The sequence below is a fragment of the Brachyistius frenatus genome, unplaced genomic scaffold (genome assembly GCF_029030835.1).
Source record: "Brachyistius frenatus isolate BFR_SWC_R1_liver_20210118 unplaced genomic scaffold, ASM2903083v1 Contig_112, whole genome shotgun sequence".
Taxonomy (NCBI): Eukaryota; Metazoa; Chordata; class Actinopteri; family Embiotocidae; genus Brachyistius; species Brachyistius frenatus.
This window is the reverse complement of record NW_027210711.1, coordinates 54,842-73,182: the sequence shown is the minus strand read 5'-3', so window position 1 is coordinate 73,182 and position 18,341 is coordinate 54,842. Positions and strand designations below refer to the sequence as shown.

General features: G+C 50.7%; 1 protein-coding gene across 1 annotated transcript in view; it reads right to left on the bottom strand.

Annotated features, from left to right (window-relative positions):
* The window catches only part of LOC138629231 (gamma-aminobutyric acid receptor subunit gamma-3-like), a 52,370-nt gene that overhangs the window by 29,129 nt on the left and 4,900 nt on the right, over positions 1-18,341 (bottom strand). Inside the window, exon 3 of the mRNA XM_069712800.1 lies at positions 10,547-10,614. Coding sequence (XP_069568901.1) covers positions 10,547-10,614 — 68 coding nt within the window. The remainder of the gene's footprint in view (positions 1-10,546; positions 10,615-18,341) is intronic.

Sequence of the window (18,341 nt, the reverse complement as noted above, 5' to 3'; positions counted from 1 at the left end):
GGTCTAGAAGAGAAACTTTTGATTTTTTTAGATTTTTTTTTTTTTGGACGTCCGTCTTTTCAACACACCCTTTGTCGGTCAAACTGCCGCTTCCGTTCAGACGGCGTCGCGGAGGAAAAAGGAAGAAAAGCTGGGGGGAAACGGCAAAACCTCTTGAGTGGCGGGTTATTAATACATCCGCCAATCTCCCCAATTTTGGGCCCGCGCGTGAAATCGAGCGGAGGCCAGGTTTCACTCTCATTGCGAAGTCGGTGCTCGGATTCCCCGGACGTGTCGGCAAGACGTGTACGTGAGATTTGACTGTCATCTTAAGCAGAGAGCGCCGCGCACGTTACGGAAAAGCAGAAACCCTCCGCGGATCAAACCCTCTTTTAACAGCTCCGGCTCGGCCGAGGAACACCGGCGGCTCCGGCACGGCCGGCAGAAGGTCAGAACATCAGCCGGGAGCCGTCGATCGAACGCAAACAAGGCGGGCACCTCGGCGATAAGGTCAGGCCGCGGGAACTCTTCGGAGTAAAAAAAAAAAAAATAACACACTGGCATTCAAGAGTATATTATGTCTCTGAGTGATGGTGTTTAGTGGAAAGATGATGGAGGTTTAAGGGGAAAAGGTGCCGTTAGAGGAAGACTTTTCAGCGAAGGTCAGGTTTATTTTTAAACTTGTATCATAGATGTGTTTCCCAAGAGTTGGCGTGGTGGCCGATAACGCTCATCTCGCGACCCCCCCCCCCCAAAAAAAAATACAAGTTCCCACTCAACGCCACCGACTGTCCCGACTCGTTCCGACCTTTGCTCGAAAAAGCAGACGGGCGAGACCCGACCTTCGTCGCGCGTCTCGTCGGGGGGACTCCCCGGTTCAAGACGGGTTCTTTTGGAGACGACGCCTACAAAGGCGAGGCACTGAAAGCGGGGTCCATTATTCATGAACATCAGGCGAAACGACGAAGGGGAGATATTTGACCGAAATTAACTCCGACCGCTCGCGTTTATCCTCCCGGGGATCCATTCCAAAAGCCGGGAAACAAAAGAGAGCGTCCCGGCGAGGGGCGACGAGCGACCGGAAAGACCCCGCGGGTGAGCTCATCCGAAGTGACGCGTGTTGTGTTTTCTGCGGAGTTGCCAGTCCGTTGTTTGGGGTGTAAATATTTTATCGTCGGTCTTAAAATATTCACAGTGCGATTAAACTCTTCCTCCCGTCCCCGCACGAGTTGCACACGGCGGGTGCCGGAAGTGCCAGAAAAGCCTGGCGCGATCAAAAATGAATTATTCCTCCTGTGGATTGAGAGTTAAAATAACAATGAGAAGATGCAGATGACGGTCCCCTTGCAAAACTTTTGTACCATCACGTTCTATATATAGATATTTATATATCTATATATATATATATATATCCACTTTAGATGTCTTTTGTCAAGTGAAAGCAGCCTAAAAGATGTCCACTACACACACACACACACACACACACACACACACACACACACACACACACACACACACACACACACACACACACACACACACACACACACACACACACACACTCTGGGAACCAGCAACCAAACAAAGGTGGCAAAAGTAAACAAATTCGGCCCGTGCGCTCTCTCTCTCTTCAGGAATGCAAATCCCGGTCAGAATCTGATAATATGAAATCCATTATTAAAGCCGAAAGGATGTTGACAGCAAAAAGCTCGCCTGACTGAAATTAATTACCTCGGCTTTAACGACGTCAGAACAAATCGCTTCCTCCTTATCCCGGCCTCATCATTTTTGCACGGGGGCGAGCTCGCTCCTCGCCAATTACAGATGTTCTCTGGGAGACATTTTCCCGCGTTCGGCGTACCGAAACGCGTTTCCGGAGAGCGGGCCGACGGACGTTATCCGCACGCGACTCGCGCGCTCACTCGGATTTTGAGCTGGATCTCCCCCGAGAACCGGAACTGGGTCCGATCACCGTTTCAGACCCGCTGTCCTTAAAGGAGCGGAGCGAACGGCAGCGACGGGTTGACGTTCGTCAAATCAGGACGCGCCGAGAGCGTTTATCACTTATTCCTTCATTCAGCACCTTAAAGAAAGAAGCTGAAGGACCGGGACCGGGACCGGTTGACGGTCGTATCATCGACACGCGGTCGTCGACCCGGTTTGAGGTCGCGAGAACATTTTTCCTTCCGTCTGCGACCTTCGGCCGCGACCTTCGTACTTGCGATTCGTTTTGACGGTTTTTGCTTTCGAATCAAAACGTTTCAATCTCGATTCAGTTCCTACCGAAGAACTTTGAATTCAAGTTTTGACAGTAATCGGAGTTGACTTCCGTCGGGAAGTTGACACTTCCTGCTTTATTTGGACTTGTCAGCTCAACGGCAACTCCGACGTAATCACCGATGTCTGATGATTCTGCAATGACCGGGGGTCGACATTCTCACTTTGTAGGCTTCGCACCGATACGGTAGAGGCCGTGGACGCACGTCTCGCGTCGCGAAATGCACAGTCGGCGCTTTACGTTTGGAACATCCGAAGCACATTTCTGCCGGAAACTTGTAACATCCTCCGCTGCCGATATCTCCGCTTCTCTCATTCCGCTTTTCTTGATGAACTTTTCCAGAAACGGCACCGGAGCCCGCCCTTTAAATATTTCACCACGCCGTCTCGCACTTTATGATATTACGCTCGGCGGAGAAGGGAGTCTCGAACATAAGCACAGATCACTGACTAATGTATTACTTCAGGCAAAACCGATGCCGCATAGTCGGTATAAATATTTATAAGGGAAATATTTATATCTCCCAGACCTTGGGAAATTGTTTGCCGGACTACATTTCGAATCCCTCGAGAAGAAGCGAAAAGACAAATACGAGGGAGCGTCGAAGTCACGTGTCCACCTCGTGCTCACAGAACGCCCCCCCCCACCTCCTCTTCCCTCCCTCCTCCCCCTCCCTCCCTCCGACACACACACACCTCCGCTCCCCCTTTCTCCCTCAAATAAACACCATCGCCCAGAACGCCTCTCGCTGCCGCTTCTGTCCCGCGGGCGGCCTCGCGGCGGCGGGCGGGAACGACGGTAAACACCGCCGCCGCTCGGGGGGGGGGGGGGGAGAGGGGCGACGGTGAACTTGCGTCACGTTGCGTAATAAACCAAACTGCGCTCCACCCGAGGACACGGGTGGCATTCTGGAGATCGCCCCCTTTTGTCTCGTTCCTTCCCGAGGATCCAACAGAAAGACCTTTCGGAAGAAACGGAGGGAGTTTCATTTGCATACCTGGCCGTTTGCTCGCCGTCGGTTCGGGAGGTCCTTTCTGCACCAAACGCACCTCGCTGATCTTAAACAACCGACGTGCCCTTGAATCGGTGTCGACGCCTCCAAGGTTTTTTCAGCCCGCCGGAGGTGGCGAACTTTTTGCAGGTTTTAAGGAACGCAAACAGCTCGTAATTCACTTATTTACCGATTAAAGAGTTTCGCCTCAAATGCAAATATGTCTCTATAGATTGACCCCGGGGGGAAATCAAGCGGAGGAAGGGAAGGGAAAAGAACGGAGGATTAAATTAGAAAGAAAACAGTGGAAGGTAACGCAATCTCGTAAGGGCCAGGAAACGGGACGAGGGGCAAAAATGCGAAGGGAAAGATTTAAGAGGAAAATAAGGACGGGCTGCGGGAAGGGAGGAGACGGATGCGAACAGGAGACGGTTTAGCGATCCCCGACTTTCTGCCGCGTCAGCTGATCGATAACTGCCGACTCGTCACGTTCAGACAAGTCACCGCGGTCACATTTAATAAAGACACAGAGTGACTCGTCTATATTTTCCCGCTGACATAATGCTGCCGCTGCAGGCTGCATATATACTGTCGTTCATTTTGTTTTTATTTTAGACAAAGTGTCCGTAGTTGTGAGGGAGGAGGTCGGGGTGGACGGACGGGTAAACAACACTGGGACTTGGCTACCGAGCGACGCTATTCAGCAGTACTAAAAAAAATTTTTAAAAAAAACACTGATTATGTTACGCAACGATGCATAAAATGTTTTTTAACGTTTACGTATATTTAAGTTTCAACGCTAAGGACCCGCTTGCAAGTTGGAAAAGTAGGTGTAACGAGCGGAGCGATAACGGTGAACGTCTGCCCCGAGTGTCCTCGACTTTCAACAGGTGTCACCCATTTTTAAAAAGGTCACGGATGACAGTTCCGTTTTTATTTAATTGCTAGTGTCGCAGGGCCACGGAGGTTCCCCGTTCATCTCAGAGAATGTAATTAAGGCCGGCGAAGGCCATTTCATTTTTCCAAATGAACTTACGACACCGTCTGAACGCCGTGTCGGCGCGAGAGGCGACGAGCGGCGACCTTCCGCTCTGCAATCAGACAACCTTTTCTTGTGAATTTTCAGCCTCGGTCTCCCGGTGCCTAAATGAGTCACTTCATCGAAGGTCAAGCGTGTAAAGAAAAAAAAAGAAAAAAAAGAAAGAAAAACAACCCAAAACAAAACCACAACCCGACACGCGCACCAAATTTCCCATGCACACCCACGCACCGAGACGACATTAAAAAGCACTTTAAAGCGCCGTTTGACATCTGGAAAAAGCACAAATTCTCCCTCTGTGCTCGAGTACAAACAGAATTCTCAGCCCGAGTCCTCATTTTTCTCGGAATCACGCGAGCGAGTGTCTTTTTATTTGAAAAGGAAAGTCACATTTGTGCTGGAAGATTGCGAAGCGAAGCCCGGACGGTGTAAATTACGTCCAGACGGCAGGTTTAGCTTCAGGAACGTAGTCCACGCCGCCGCCGTCGCCCGGCAACGGCGTCGTTACGACCGAACCGGCGGGACGCCAGGCGACGCGGTGCACGCGGCTCACCGCCCGCCGCGACCCGCCCGTTCCTCCTTCCCTAACCGGTGAACGTGCGGCCGTCTTTTCCCAGGCCAGAGACCGTCGGGACGTTCTCGCTCCGGACGTTCCTCGGCTTCTTCTCCTCCGCCGCCCCGTTCCCGCCGTTTATACTTAACGTTCGTCGGTCTACCGAGAGCACGAGCCGCTCCTTCCCGCCCGCTTCGTGTCCGCGCTTCGGGCGTCCCTCCCCGTTGTCGCCGCGCTCTCCACATCCGTTCGACGTGACCGCGAGCTGACCCGGGATCTCCTACGGGAGGAACCTTATGAGGTAAAAAAAAAAAAAAAAAAATGACACGGAAAGCCAGCACAGCAACAGAAAGAAACAACAAAGACCTCCGACGTCGCGCTTATTGGAAGGGACGTCGTCAGGTTGAGCTCGCAGCACTCGCGTGTCCGCGGGACCTCCCGGTCTCTGCTCGTCTCCAGCCGGCTCCTCGGTGGCGTCGACGGAATCTACCTCCCGGCACCACTTGCGCTTCGGCACGGCCTCGCAGAGCAGCGAGCGCGGCGGCGGCGGCGGCCGCGCTACAGTAAACGCAACTCGTGAGTCGGGAGCAACTCGCCGAGGCAATTTCAGCACGGAGATGGTTATGGCAGCTATCGGGCTCGTTATCGGAGCAGATAGCCGGGAGGGTCGGGGAAGCGGCCGCTAAATAAAGGGAATCAGACAGAACTGTATTTGTGGAGCTGAAGGTAATTTCCTGACGGGACTATTTTAATTCACGGTGATGTTATAACCCCCTCCGGTCCAGCACCGGTGTTGTCTTCATGCAGCTGGACGGTTGGAGTGAGAAATCCAACAACGCTGTCTGAGAAGAAACGCTTTATATATCCGTTTATCGTTCTGTACAATTGATGCAGAAAGTACTTTTTCTTTTCTTTTTTTAACGCGCAAAATATAGGAATCGAACGCATCGGACAGCCGCTACACGACCGACGCAGTAAGCTCAGAGCAAATAGCAGTTCCAACCGAAGCCCACGACAACACGTGGAAGCAGTCGAGTGTGTTTAATGAAGAAATCAGTTTTGAAGGCCATTAATTGACAACCTTGTCAATTCTCCCTGATTTATTACAGCGCTAAAAGAAATCTCTGTTCGGCAATCGGTTATTTATTTATTTATTTATTTAAACAACACAATGAGCCCAAATAGATCCACCAACATTATCAGCAGTGCGTAAAGGAGAAGAAAAAAAAAAGAGCAGCGGATACTTAACGGAAAATGAAAAGGGGAAGCGGAGGGAGGGAAACACAATGTTCCTTTTTTTTATTTTTTAAGCCCGAAGAGTCTCTTACGAAGAGGGTTGGAGCCTTTGATGTATGTTCGCCGCATGCGAGTGTTTATCGTACACAAATGGAGAGCTTGATACGCAGGAGTGTGTGTGTGTGTGTGTGTGTGTGTGTGTGTGTGTGTGTGTGTGTGTGTGTGTGTGTGTGTGTGCGCGCTTGTTTGTGTTCCCTCAGTAAGTAAGTGTCCCTGCCACAGAAATAGCTTCCTCTGTGTTGTCTGAGTGGAGGGTCAGGAAATGTTCAGTCTCCACGGAGTCAATTATTCAGCGAGTCCGTCGGGCCGAGGGCGCACGCTTTTCCTCCATCCCGACGGGGTTCGAGTGCGCGCACGGGTTCTTTTTTTTTCTCGTTCTCGGGGCCCAAGTGGAAAAGTGGAACCCGATATGGAACCCGATATCATAAATATAATAACACGTGAATAAACAGCTGCTTTGCTAAAGCCAGGAAAGGAAAGCAGCTCCCGTTTGTAAATGATTATTGTTTAATCCCATATTTTGATGCCGAGAGTTCTGTCGTCAGGCTTCGGACTTTCGCCTCACATCTTGGATTTGTTGTTGAAGTATGAGCTCATTTGAACGCTCGTTGAAATGAAACCACGCGAGACGTTTAAAAAAGGGCGATTCAGCGGAGCCGATAAACAACTTTACAGCTTTAACAATGTGTTGTTTTTTAAAAAAAAGTTGATTACGTCCTCCGTGGTGTCAAACCTCCATCTTAAAAATGAAAAGTAGCATTAAATAAAAAATACTTCGGTGAAGGACAAGTGCTTCCAAATTGCACATAAGTACAGTAGTTGAGTAAATGTACTTAGTTACTTCTCACCACTGGACATAATTCAATCTTGGTGTTTTCTGTTGGTCTTTGTAAAAAAAAAAAAAAAAAAAAACTGAATTAAAATCATCCATCACTGCAGCGTCTCAGTTACCGGAAGCAGAAAAAAGACGACTTCACAGCACGAAGAAAACACGAGGAACAGAATCAATTGCGAACAGCCCGTCCTCACGCCGTCCCGATCCCCCCCCCAGATCCGCCTCTCAACGAACTGTCAAAATAATTACAGCGTCGATCGCTCGCCCGCTGTCGGCAGAAAACTGCGAACAGGATTTTTATTTATTTATTTATTCTTTTTAAAGTGCTCCGTGAGTCGACGGCGCTCGATTCCCGCTCGGGTCAGAAATGAACATCCGTGTGCCGGGAAGGCCGAGGACGACCCGCCCTCTCCGTCTCCCGACTCGCCGTCCCTCTGTCAACCCGCACGCTCTTTTTGTTCTTTTTAATTAGGGGGACGACAGACGCGTCGGTCGGCGACAAAACGTCGGGCGCTCGAGCGTCGGCTGATTCGGTCGGCCCCGTCTTCGACCCCCATCCCGGACCTGGGTGGGTGCGGGTTTTGTGAGAGCAATAAAACGGGTCCCGAGCCAAAGAGGGAAAAAAAAGGTGTGAATGAGAAGTGATCAAAAGCGTGAAGGGGGAGGGAGGGGAGAGAGGGGGGGGGCGTTCAATCAGTTACACAGAACTTGTATTTCCGTGGGTTTATCAGCGCAAACAGTAAAAAGTACAAAGGAGAGATTGTTCACACCTCGCAGATGAATAGATGCTTTCACATGCAGCAGCGCACGTCACACGTGCACGCTGCTGCTTTGTCTCCGACTTAGTAGAAAGACACACACACACACACACACACACACACACACACACACACACACTGTGCTGCTTTGAAATATTGCATCTGTCAAACAGGGACATTTTCTCTTGGCTCAGAATGACATGTCTTTCAAGATTATTCATGTAAACAGATTTATCTGGCCTAACGTAGACGTCTGCCCGGCGAGCGGACGGATCAGCCCTCCCGCTCGCCGGGCGATCCTCAACCCGCATGTCAGCGCGGGGGAAATAAAAAAGGAAGAATAAAAAGCGAACGAGAATCCGTTTTTCTAAATATTTCGGTCGGTCTGCAATTAGTAAAGCGAAAGGATAACTTTGGCCGAGGACGATTATCGTTCCTTTCGACGTGTACTTATTTCTCAGCAACGTGTTCACGTTGCACCGGCTCTGTTCTCTCCACTTCTGTCGCGGAGATTCGGGGGGGGGGGGGGGGGGTTTAATCAGTCAGGCGTTCGTCGCAGCACGTCCTAAATTACCGTCCTTTTCAGACCCGATCTTCGTTGTCTGATCTAAAATCACAGAGTTGAAATATGTTTTGAGTTTTTTTTTTTTTTTTTTTAATTATTTTTATAATGCCACTTTGTCGAACATTTAAAGGTAAACTGAGGTTTTGTTCTGACTTTTCCTTTTCACGCTTCGTCACAAAGCCCCCCCCCCCCCCCCCCCCCCCCCCCCCCCCCCGGCGTGTTCGGTCGAGTCACCTCCCCGCAGGGACGCCGCTCGCTCCCCACGCCAGAAACATTTGAGTGGTTTTATCAGCCGTGTCAGCTGATTGATGTCTTTTGCAAGGAGCCGTGTAATAAGCAGCGATCCTGCGGGAAGGAAGACATCACGGCAAAGTAAGCCCCTTCACTGTTATCAAGCGCCTCCGATTCAACGGCTTAATCACCCCGCAGGGGCTTCAGCTGGAATAATGACCATTTCTCTATATGTCGTCCTTTTGCTGCACCAATCGCAGCGCATATAAGCGGGTGGATTCGATAAGAGCACACAACCCAATGCAATAGCTCCGGGACAGATCGGGTCTTCGTCACGATCGAGTTTTTTTTTTTTTTTTTTGTCAGGACATATTTTACACCGTCGTCGAGTGCCAACCCTCGAGGGTTCCAGTTCGTCGACCCTCGCTATTTACGGCCGACGTACGTTTTGGAAAATATCCGGTAAAGAGTGCCTTCGCCGAGGACTTTCACCGCGCAGATACATTCAATAATCACGTCTATTTAGAGTGGGTTTTTTTTTTTTTTTTTTTATATCTCGAGTGTCGAGGACCTCCGTTTACGTCTGCGGAGTCAAATTGCTTTCAAACGCACAAGGGATTTACGGGGAAATTATTTATCGTCTTCTGCTGCGTTTCCTTTTCACTCTCGACACCGGGGAACACGGCGGCTCGAATTGCGAAGGAGGTGAAGAAGTTGGACAGACGGGTCGATCGATACTAACACAAAACTTAAGGGTTCCCAAATGGGTCGGGACGAGAAGTTGTTCTTTCGTTTTCCTGAAACAGACAGACGTCGCTGGGATTCCGCTTCGGCCGCGGCTCGGTGATAGTTTCTGGAAATGCAAATGGCACTTAACGGCGTTAATGCTGACGCGACGTGGTTAAACGTGCAGACAGTTGCCACATAATGTAGCCAAATAACAGTGCGGTACATCGGTCTATGCGATAAATATATATTCTGTAATCTGATCCTGAATGCGCAGATGTAATCTTAACTCATAAAAAGTTGCAAGGCCGTGCTGACGCGTCAAAAAAAAAAAAAAAGAAGTGTAAATTGCTTTTTATATCTGGAAGTATTTAATGTTGCCAGGCAACAGCTGCGACGAAACATCTGGCGATCTGCTAAGTTCGGAGACGAGACACTTTTCATTATCGCGTCTGGCTCAGTTAATGTTCGGGAGGCAATTCCTTTATCGCGGCAAAAAGCAAAATATTAGCTTCGAATTGACAGCGACCGAACGGTACCTCGGGAGTATGAATAATGAAAAGGCCGCAAGCCATTTTAGTCCACCGAACCTCTCTCAAGGCCGTACGACGGGGCCGCGGGGCTTTCAGCGGGTCTCAAACGCGAGCTATTTTCTCGTTACCGCTCATCAAAGCTCTTTGTGTGTTTTATTGCGTCTGATCAGGCCCCTCCATAATGAAATATGCATCAATCCCACATCCCGGTCTTTTTTTTTTTTTTTTTTTTCCCAAAACCATCCCTTCAAGTCCAACTTTGTTCTTGTAATTTCCACACTGGTGCAAAGGAAAAGAAAAAAAAGATGCAGTTACTAAATAAAGAAAAGTGGATGAGAACGCAGCTCCTCTCCGCAGAGACACGAACCTCTGTCTGAGTGGATAGCGGAGAGAGAGAGAGAGAGAGAGAGAGCTTTTCAGAGCACCATTTCCACAGGCTCTTATTTTAAAACGCGCTCATTTGCTTAATCCGAGCTGATCCGCGGGACGGGAAGAAAAGGAAAAAAAAAAGAAAAAGCGTCCACACCTGTCTCACTTGGCCTCCGCCGCGAGAGAAACATCTGCGGCGGCCCACATGACCGGCAGATCCAGCAGGACGAATGACAGCAATCACGTTTGATGATGCTCATGGCCGGCAGAGCGGATAAATGTGCGTGCGTGCGTGCGTGCGTGTGTGTGTGTGTGTGTGTGTGTGTGTGTGTGTGTGTGTGCGTGCGCGCGTGCGTGCGCGGAAATAGGAAGAGGGATAATGCCGCGACTCACCATATCGATGGATGACACGGGCCCGATGCTGTTGACGTATATGCCCACATCGATGACAGTCGGTTTCTCTGCAAGGAGGCAGAAGGAAGACAAGTGAGGACACGTTGCACATATTGGAGGCGGGACACGTGAGATTTATTCGTCATTTGTCAGGCCTCTCATCCCGCATCGTGTCCGGACGCCTCGACACTCGAACGTATAACCAAGTTAAAAAAAACAACGCTTATCATCCTTCACCGTGTCGCCTCCGTAAATAAAATCAATTTACTTGTTTTGCCCCCCCCCCGCCCCGGAGAAGAAAGATTTACGTGTTTTGAAAAGCAGAAGAAGAAAAAGAAAACCAAAAAAAAAGCTCCACCGTGCTTTCTGGAGCAGCTCCTGTGTTGCCACGGCGATTAATAGCATTTCCAGTCAGTATGTAGGATCTTGGCAAATCTTTTGCTCGGCATCAACGTTAGAGTTGATTCGAGGATAAAAAAATTTTAGAAAATTAAAAAAAAAAACACAAACCAAAAGAAAAACCTGCAGCATCTGAAATTGTGGAAGGTCACCAGAGCAGGTTTTTTTTGTAACACAGTAAAAACAGAAAAAAAAAAAAAAAATACTAATAAAATAGTGTCTGACAACAAAGCCGATGCAAATAAGCTCGTGGGAAAAAAGCAGGAAAAATGGTTCATGTTAGAGAACAAACATTTCATGAAAAATTCATGTGTGATTCAGCAGTCTGGCTTTGTTTGTTTTGGCTTGTTTTATTTGTTTGCGTTTAACCCACATGTGCTGAACTGATTTGAACTTTCATTAAAAAAAAGAAAAAGGTCTCTCTGACGTGAACCTCCACGTCCTCGGAAGACACAAACGTTTCCCGAGGACGCGCTCGGTGTCCCTCGCCCGGCGCTGACCGGGTCACTTTGACACGTTGACCCGGCCCGGCCGTCACGAATACACCCGCGCTTTCCCTGCAACGCCGAGTCGGCGCGTCTGCCGTGTAAAAAGGTTCCGTGGTGACGTCAGCGTGCAGACGCAGTCAAGTAAAATGCGACCGGGCGTCTGCTCACCGGCGGGGTCGCCTCCCAATCACTAAGCCGTTCCTCCCAAAGTGTCCTCCGGGCAACACGCTCGAACCCTGGAGAATCGACCGAGCTAAAAGTGAGAACTCGTGACCGCTGGTTTTGGAGTACTTCCATGCACTTACGTGCGTTTATGGGTAATTTTAAAATACTCAGCAAGCTCCACAATTTGAATAATTGCAGTTTCTTTTTTTTTTTTTTTTTTGAAGTGTCCACCACTGGAGTGAGGTATAAGCTGTCGGCAGGTCGTAACATCCTCCATCCAGCGGGCTCGTTTTTTAAAAAGGCATTTTTGACCAAAAAAAAAACTATTTCGAGGGCAAATTTGTGGTACTGCGATCAACACTTGAAGGTAAAAAAAAAAAAAAATGAACAGAGAACAAAATGTTGTTGGTTTCAGTCACAGACTTGATTTGAGTTTGTATTTTGCAACATTCGCGGTAAAGTTTCTTTTATCGAATCACTTCCCGTTTGCACGCGTTCCAAATCACCGACACGCAGGAAACCTCGGCACGCTGCGAGGCTGCGAGCAATAATTTGTTTTATCGTCAGTACGTACGAGAGCTCGATTTTACGACGCAGTGGCACAACGCGGCGACACCGATCGTACCGACCGTCCGGAAGACATCGCTTCGTTGCAGCTTCGTTTAAACAACCCTTTAAAGGCCCAAATAGGTCAAATACTTCGGTATACTCCAACATCGGGGTTCGGACACGACGGCTCGTCACGGCCGACGACGTTCCTCCGGAATATTTTCACTTTTGAACGGGCTCCATCGTGCAGCTTTCTCCTCTGTTCCGAGAGCTGGTCGTGCCGACTTTCATCCCGGAGAAGGACACATTTGGTACGGAGAGAGGAGCTGAAAACACCCACCTATCCGTCCCGTCTGTCTCTCAAGCCGATTTACTTCTCCTCACGGAGAAGCCGTGATCCAGTGGGGCCGGATGACTTCTCCTTCATCCTCTTCATGTTGCTCATCGTCCTCCTCCTCATCCTCCTCCTCCTTCCTCTTCATCGCGTTTTCGAGAGAAGCACGACAGGCCCCAACCGTATTACCGAATTACCCCGCGGGCCTGGAATTAAGAAGAAAGGCTTCCAAAGCCGGCTCGGCCCGGCCGGCGACGGATCTCGCGTCCGCACGTAGACGCGCTCGTATCCCGGCCGACCGTCGGACTCCCGTACGCTCGGCATTCAGGGAGCAGCGGGCGGGGAATACCGCCGGGAATACCGCCGGGAATACCGCAGGGCTTAGCGGGCTGTCAATGTAAATACGCGGTCGTCATTGTAACCGCGGCAACGCAAGTCCTCCAGTTTACCTCCAGTTTTTCCCGAAACGCAACTAAAACTGAAACCTTTCGGTTTTCGTCGAAGGGAAGTTTATTATTTTTACACACACACACACACACACACACACACACACACACACACACACACGCGCGTGCGTACAAAAATGTTGATTACCGGAAATGTCAGAACTGTTGAGGAGCGCCAGACACAAACACAAACAGAGCCAAAGGACCCGACCGATTTAGATGAGAATCTCTGTAAAGCGAGTTTTAACGGGACTGATCCGAGGAATTTGTTTGGTAATGGATTTATCGATTTCGCATTTCAGCCAAATGTCAAGGCACACCTCGGCCTCCGCCTGCAGCGTCCCGTCACGCCGCCGGAGAACCACTCCAGACGTTGTAGTTTTCTCACACCCGCGGCGTAATGTTTGTTCACGGAGTTTAAACTAAGCCGCGTCGCTGCGACGAACGCGCCGGGTGAAAACGAATGACGGAAATAGAACAGGAGCTCACCAGAGCGGCAGAAAGTAGGAAAGGAAAAAGGTGGCCGGTTTAAAGGCTTTGCCGAAGATCCTTTTTTTTTTTTTCATGCACTTTTGAGCCGGCTTCTTCCCTTCAGCTGCTCAGTTTCAAGTCTTTGCCCGACATCTGTAACCTCGGAGCAGCTCCGGGCCGCGAGGCCGAGCCGCCGGGCTCCCGCCGGGTCAAATAAAGGAAACGTAGGAAGTGGACTACTTCTCGGCCGTAGACACTCGCTCATTTTGACCGAAGCGAGATCTGAGATGACATCGGGCGCTCCTCGGGTCGTGGTAAAAAGTGACAAATTGCCTTTTGTGAACGTGTAACAAAAAAAGAAATTAAAAAAAAAAAAAAAGAAAAGTAATTTAAGTCTTAATGAAATCACTTTGGGATCAGACGGATATCGACCGGCCGCGTAGGCGCGTATCCAGCGCTTGTGTATTTGCGGTCGGCTGCGTAGGTGTGCGGGGTGGGAGGGGGTGAGGGGGGGGGGAGCGGAGGGCGTCCTGTACTCGACCAGATGGTGTTCAGCTCCCTGAACCGAACGGAGTAGATCCGGGAAGGGAAGGTATTTCTCCTCCGTCGGAGGTTTTAATGAGAACCGAGCGGAGGGAAAGATCTCACGGTTTATGAATCGCCACCGGGCAATAACTCAGCAACGGAAAAAAAAAAAACAGGGGCAAGAGGCGGGGGAGGCCCGGTACGCACACGTTACGAATTATCTCTCAATTACCGCGAATATTTAGAGGAGAATGAAACAACCGCAACGAGCGTTCCCTTTTCTGTGGTGTTATTTTGTCAGCGGAGCGATTTGACACTTTGTCCAAGACGCAAATGCATGGGGCGGGGGGGCAAAAACAAACAAATCTAATAAAGGCTTTTTTTTTTTTTTTGGCCCCGCTCGGAGAACTCCCAGCACGCGGAATGTAAACGGAATAAATGTATAATTAACGGTAGTAGGGCCCGGACGTGTGCCACGACGGAGGTTCACGCTGTAATCTGTTTGATGAGACGGAGTATCAGACGCTGTTGTCGCTCCCCCCTCCCCCCCCCCCACGGGCGCCGCGGCAACGACGGGAGACCGCCCGGCACCTGCAAAGTGTAAAAAGCAGCATCGCGGAAAACCTGCGATCGGACGGCTCGCCGACTTCCCTTCCTCACCTCCGTCCCGGAGAAGAAAACCACGACGGGGGGGGCTTTGCATTTGGCGCCGCCGCGTCTGTGCTGCCGTTTGTCGCAAAGCCCTCGAGTGATAATACGGCTCGAAGCGGGTGAAGTGGAGGCGAAAACATTTCTAATTAAATTTTAAATCGAATCAAGTTGTCCTGTTTGCTGGTTATTGTGGCGGCGGTTAGGAAAACACCGCTCGCAAAAAAGACTGCAAGCAGGCAAACACGCGGCAGATGCCGTCTGGTGAAATTGCCACTGAAGTTTAATCCGCACCAGCCAATCAGAATCCAGAATCTGGAACGACTTTGACAGAATGAAACGTAACACACCGCTCGCTGTTGCATTGCTTTCCGTGTCACCGGAGACCATTTTAACGTACGGTTTCCACGACGTCACCGCCGCGCCGCGTTTTGTGGATTTGTTTTGATTTGGACATTCGAATGCTTCCGAGCCGCTGCGGCGAACAAACGAGCGCCACCGAAAGCAGAGATAGAAGTTTGTTCTGCACTTATTCGGCTCATTTTGAAGTCGGCGTTTGAAATCTTCCATTAGATGTAGAGACGAAGGTGGTGGTGGGGGGAAGGGGGGGGGACAACAACCCCGCAGCTCTAATGAAACGGGTCCATCTCATTTGCAGTCCGCCGCAGCTGCAACAAACAAGCGGCCGCATCTTTTCAAATCGCCGGCGGTGAGCGGAGCGGACGCGGGAGACACACGCACGCGGAAATGGATTTAATGGTGAGGCCGCACCGGGACGGGGAAAGTGTCAGCCGCGATCCAAACCCGGCTCGCTCTCATTAAACCACCTGACGCGCTTCGCTCCGGCTATCAGGCCGCCGCTTTCGGGCCCCCCCCCCCCGCGATCGCCCGGCCGTTCCGTCGCGGTTTCTCATCAAGTCGGGGCGCGCCGGAGGAACGAAAGCCGAGGCTCCGCCGGGCTCCCCGGCCCCCCTTCGGCCGGGATGAATTAAACATTTTCGGGGAAGGCAAAATTCCCGGTCGAGGCCTCCTCCGGGCGCGGCGTGCGTTTATTAAAAAAACAAAAAAACATCTCATTTGCAAATATCTCTCGTCGAGCGCGCTCGTTTTCGGTCGGCAGGGTCGCTCCCTATTTTGAAGCGCTGAAGCGGTAAAGGAGTTACATAACAAGGAATAATACTCATTCATTTGCGAATTTATGCGGGAAGGTGCCGGAACACGTAACGAGATCGTCTTATCGGTAACGACGAGCTGTCACGATCACGCCTGCCCGTCAACGCGGAAGCGGACACGGCGACGAAACGTCCCACGTGCGGCGGAAACATCTGACCGGGTGAGAGAAATTGTTTAAAATAACCCTTGGACTCCTCCCCCGCTTTCCTACCGGGATATTCCCGAAGCGACAGGTGTTCAGGTGTGTTTTCCAACTCGCGGGTTGATCCCCCCCCCCCCCCCAACCCCCCTCACCCACACACTACTTCCCAGTTGCTCACGAACGCTGCATTCGGTGGTCGGTCCTGCACCTCCTCCGTTGCGTCTCATTTGCATCATAGAACTCGTAAAAGGTTACAACATCTGCCGGTGTGTGTGTGTGCGCGCGCCTGCCGCCTACTCACACACACACACTCACACACACACACACACACACTCACACACACGCGCACGCCCACTCCTAACCCGCAGGTGACTGTCGACTCGGCTAACCCGGCCACCTAGGATGCGAGGCGAAGCATTTGCCAGGGCTGGAAACTCCTCTTCATCTCGTGAAATGTCACCGGACCCGAAATATTGAGGAGGCTCATGTGATAATTGTCCTTTCAGCCGCTGCGGCGCCGGTGCGGTGTCGCCGCGGCGACGATCGAAAGGAGGAGGAGGCGGCCTCAAAGCCTCGTTGCTGCGTTTTTGCGGTTCTCCCGTAATGCGACTGTCCAGAAACTCCCTCTTTGCTCCGGGACTCCTCCCCCGTAGCAGGAAGTAACGCATCGAAAAAGTGCGCGCCTGCTGCCTACACACACTCACACACACACACACACACACACACACACACACACACACACACACACACACACACACACACAGCAGCTCAATTAAAACTTCCGGATGCTCCCATTAACTCCTGAGTGAAGGCCCGGCGGTTATAGTTTGGGGTTAATCGACGGATCATTAAACTCGCGTCCCTCTTGTTCGAAAGACACGCTGTTTAATTTCATCTTTATTATTGCAGTTATTGTTTTTTTTTTTTTTTTTTTTTGGTATTATTTCCCGCCCACATTCCCGGCTGATTTTGATCCAGCTGGGAAGCCGCAATAATGAAAACGATACCCCGGGAAGGAAATATTAAGGCAATTCATTAACTGTATCTAATCATTTGAACGTAACGCCGTTGAAAAGCATTTCAGTCGGAAAATTGGCAATTACCAAAGAGCGCGGCGCGGCTTTTCCGTCTTTGATGAGGTTCGGGGCTGCGTCTCGTCGTCCTTCGAGCGGACCTTTCCCACGCCGCCGTCCTCCGATTTGGCCTCCCTCCTCGACACGTCGCCAGTTCAACCCCTCCTTGTGGCGAGCTCCATATTTTGGCCCGATAAGGTGAAAAGGTCGCCGGGTGAACACGTGTCGCCGGGCCCAACTCCACGGCAGCAGCCGGTGAGATATTTCGGTCGGCTTTGATTCTTCTTCTTCTTCTTCTTCACATTTGACTCGTTTCTGTGAGGTGAGCACGGAGGTGACGGGTGAAGCAGCGCTCGCACCGTCCCCACGTCACCTCCGAACTTGAAAAGCGCCCCTTCGGGGGCCTCGGATCGAGCACAGCGGCGTCGCTTCCCTTCTGCTCGGGTTTGTTTGTTTTTTACTTCCCTTAAAAGCTGCACGTCGCAGCATCTGAGAAGAAGACAAACACCTCCCGGCTATTTCGGGAACGTAGACTCTGAGCTTTTCTCGGCGAACGACGTGAAGTTTTTTTTTTTTTTCTTTTTTCCTCGAGTCTCATTTCTGCCGGTTGTTTTGCTCTTTTACGAGACGGAGGGCGAGTCTAAGTCCTTCGTCAAACGTCGTACGACGTCCGCGGAGACGAGCGGATTCGGCCGACGGCCCGTCCTCCGCTCCCGCCGAGCGATTGAACCCGACGCGGCTTCCGAATCGGATCTACGGGATTTTAATACGCGGGCTGAAAAAAGTGGGTCGAAACTTCCGCCGAAAACTCCGGAATCCGAGTTACGTGTCGGGGCGCGTTAATTGATAGTAAGACGTGTGGGCGGGTTGACGGCAGGAGACAAGAAAAAGAGGACGCGTGATTGGTTGAGAGAGAGAGAGAGAGACAGATGGAAAACAGAGGAGGTGCAGAGAGAGAGAGAGAGAGAATGAGAGTGAGAGAGAGAATGAGAGAGAGAGAGTGGGAGTGAGAGTGAGAGAATGAGAGTGAGAGAGAATGAGAGTGAGAGAGAGAGAGAGTGAGAGAGAGAGAGAGAATGAGAGTGAGAGAGAGAGAATGAGAGTGAGAGAGAGAATGAGTGAGAGAGAGAATGAGAGTGAGAGAGTGAGACAATGAGAGAGAGTGAGTGAGAGTGAGCAAGAGAGCGTGAGAGAGAGAGAGAGAGAGAGAGAATGAGTGAGAGAGAGAGAGTGAGAGAGAGAGAGAATGAGAATGAGAGTTGGACAATGAGAGAGAGTGAGTGAGAGTGAGCAAGAGTGCGTGAGAGAGAGAGAGAGAGAGAGAGAGAGAGAGAGAGAGAGAGAGAGAGAATGAATGAGAGATAATGAGTGAGAGAGAGTGA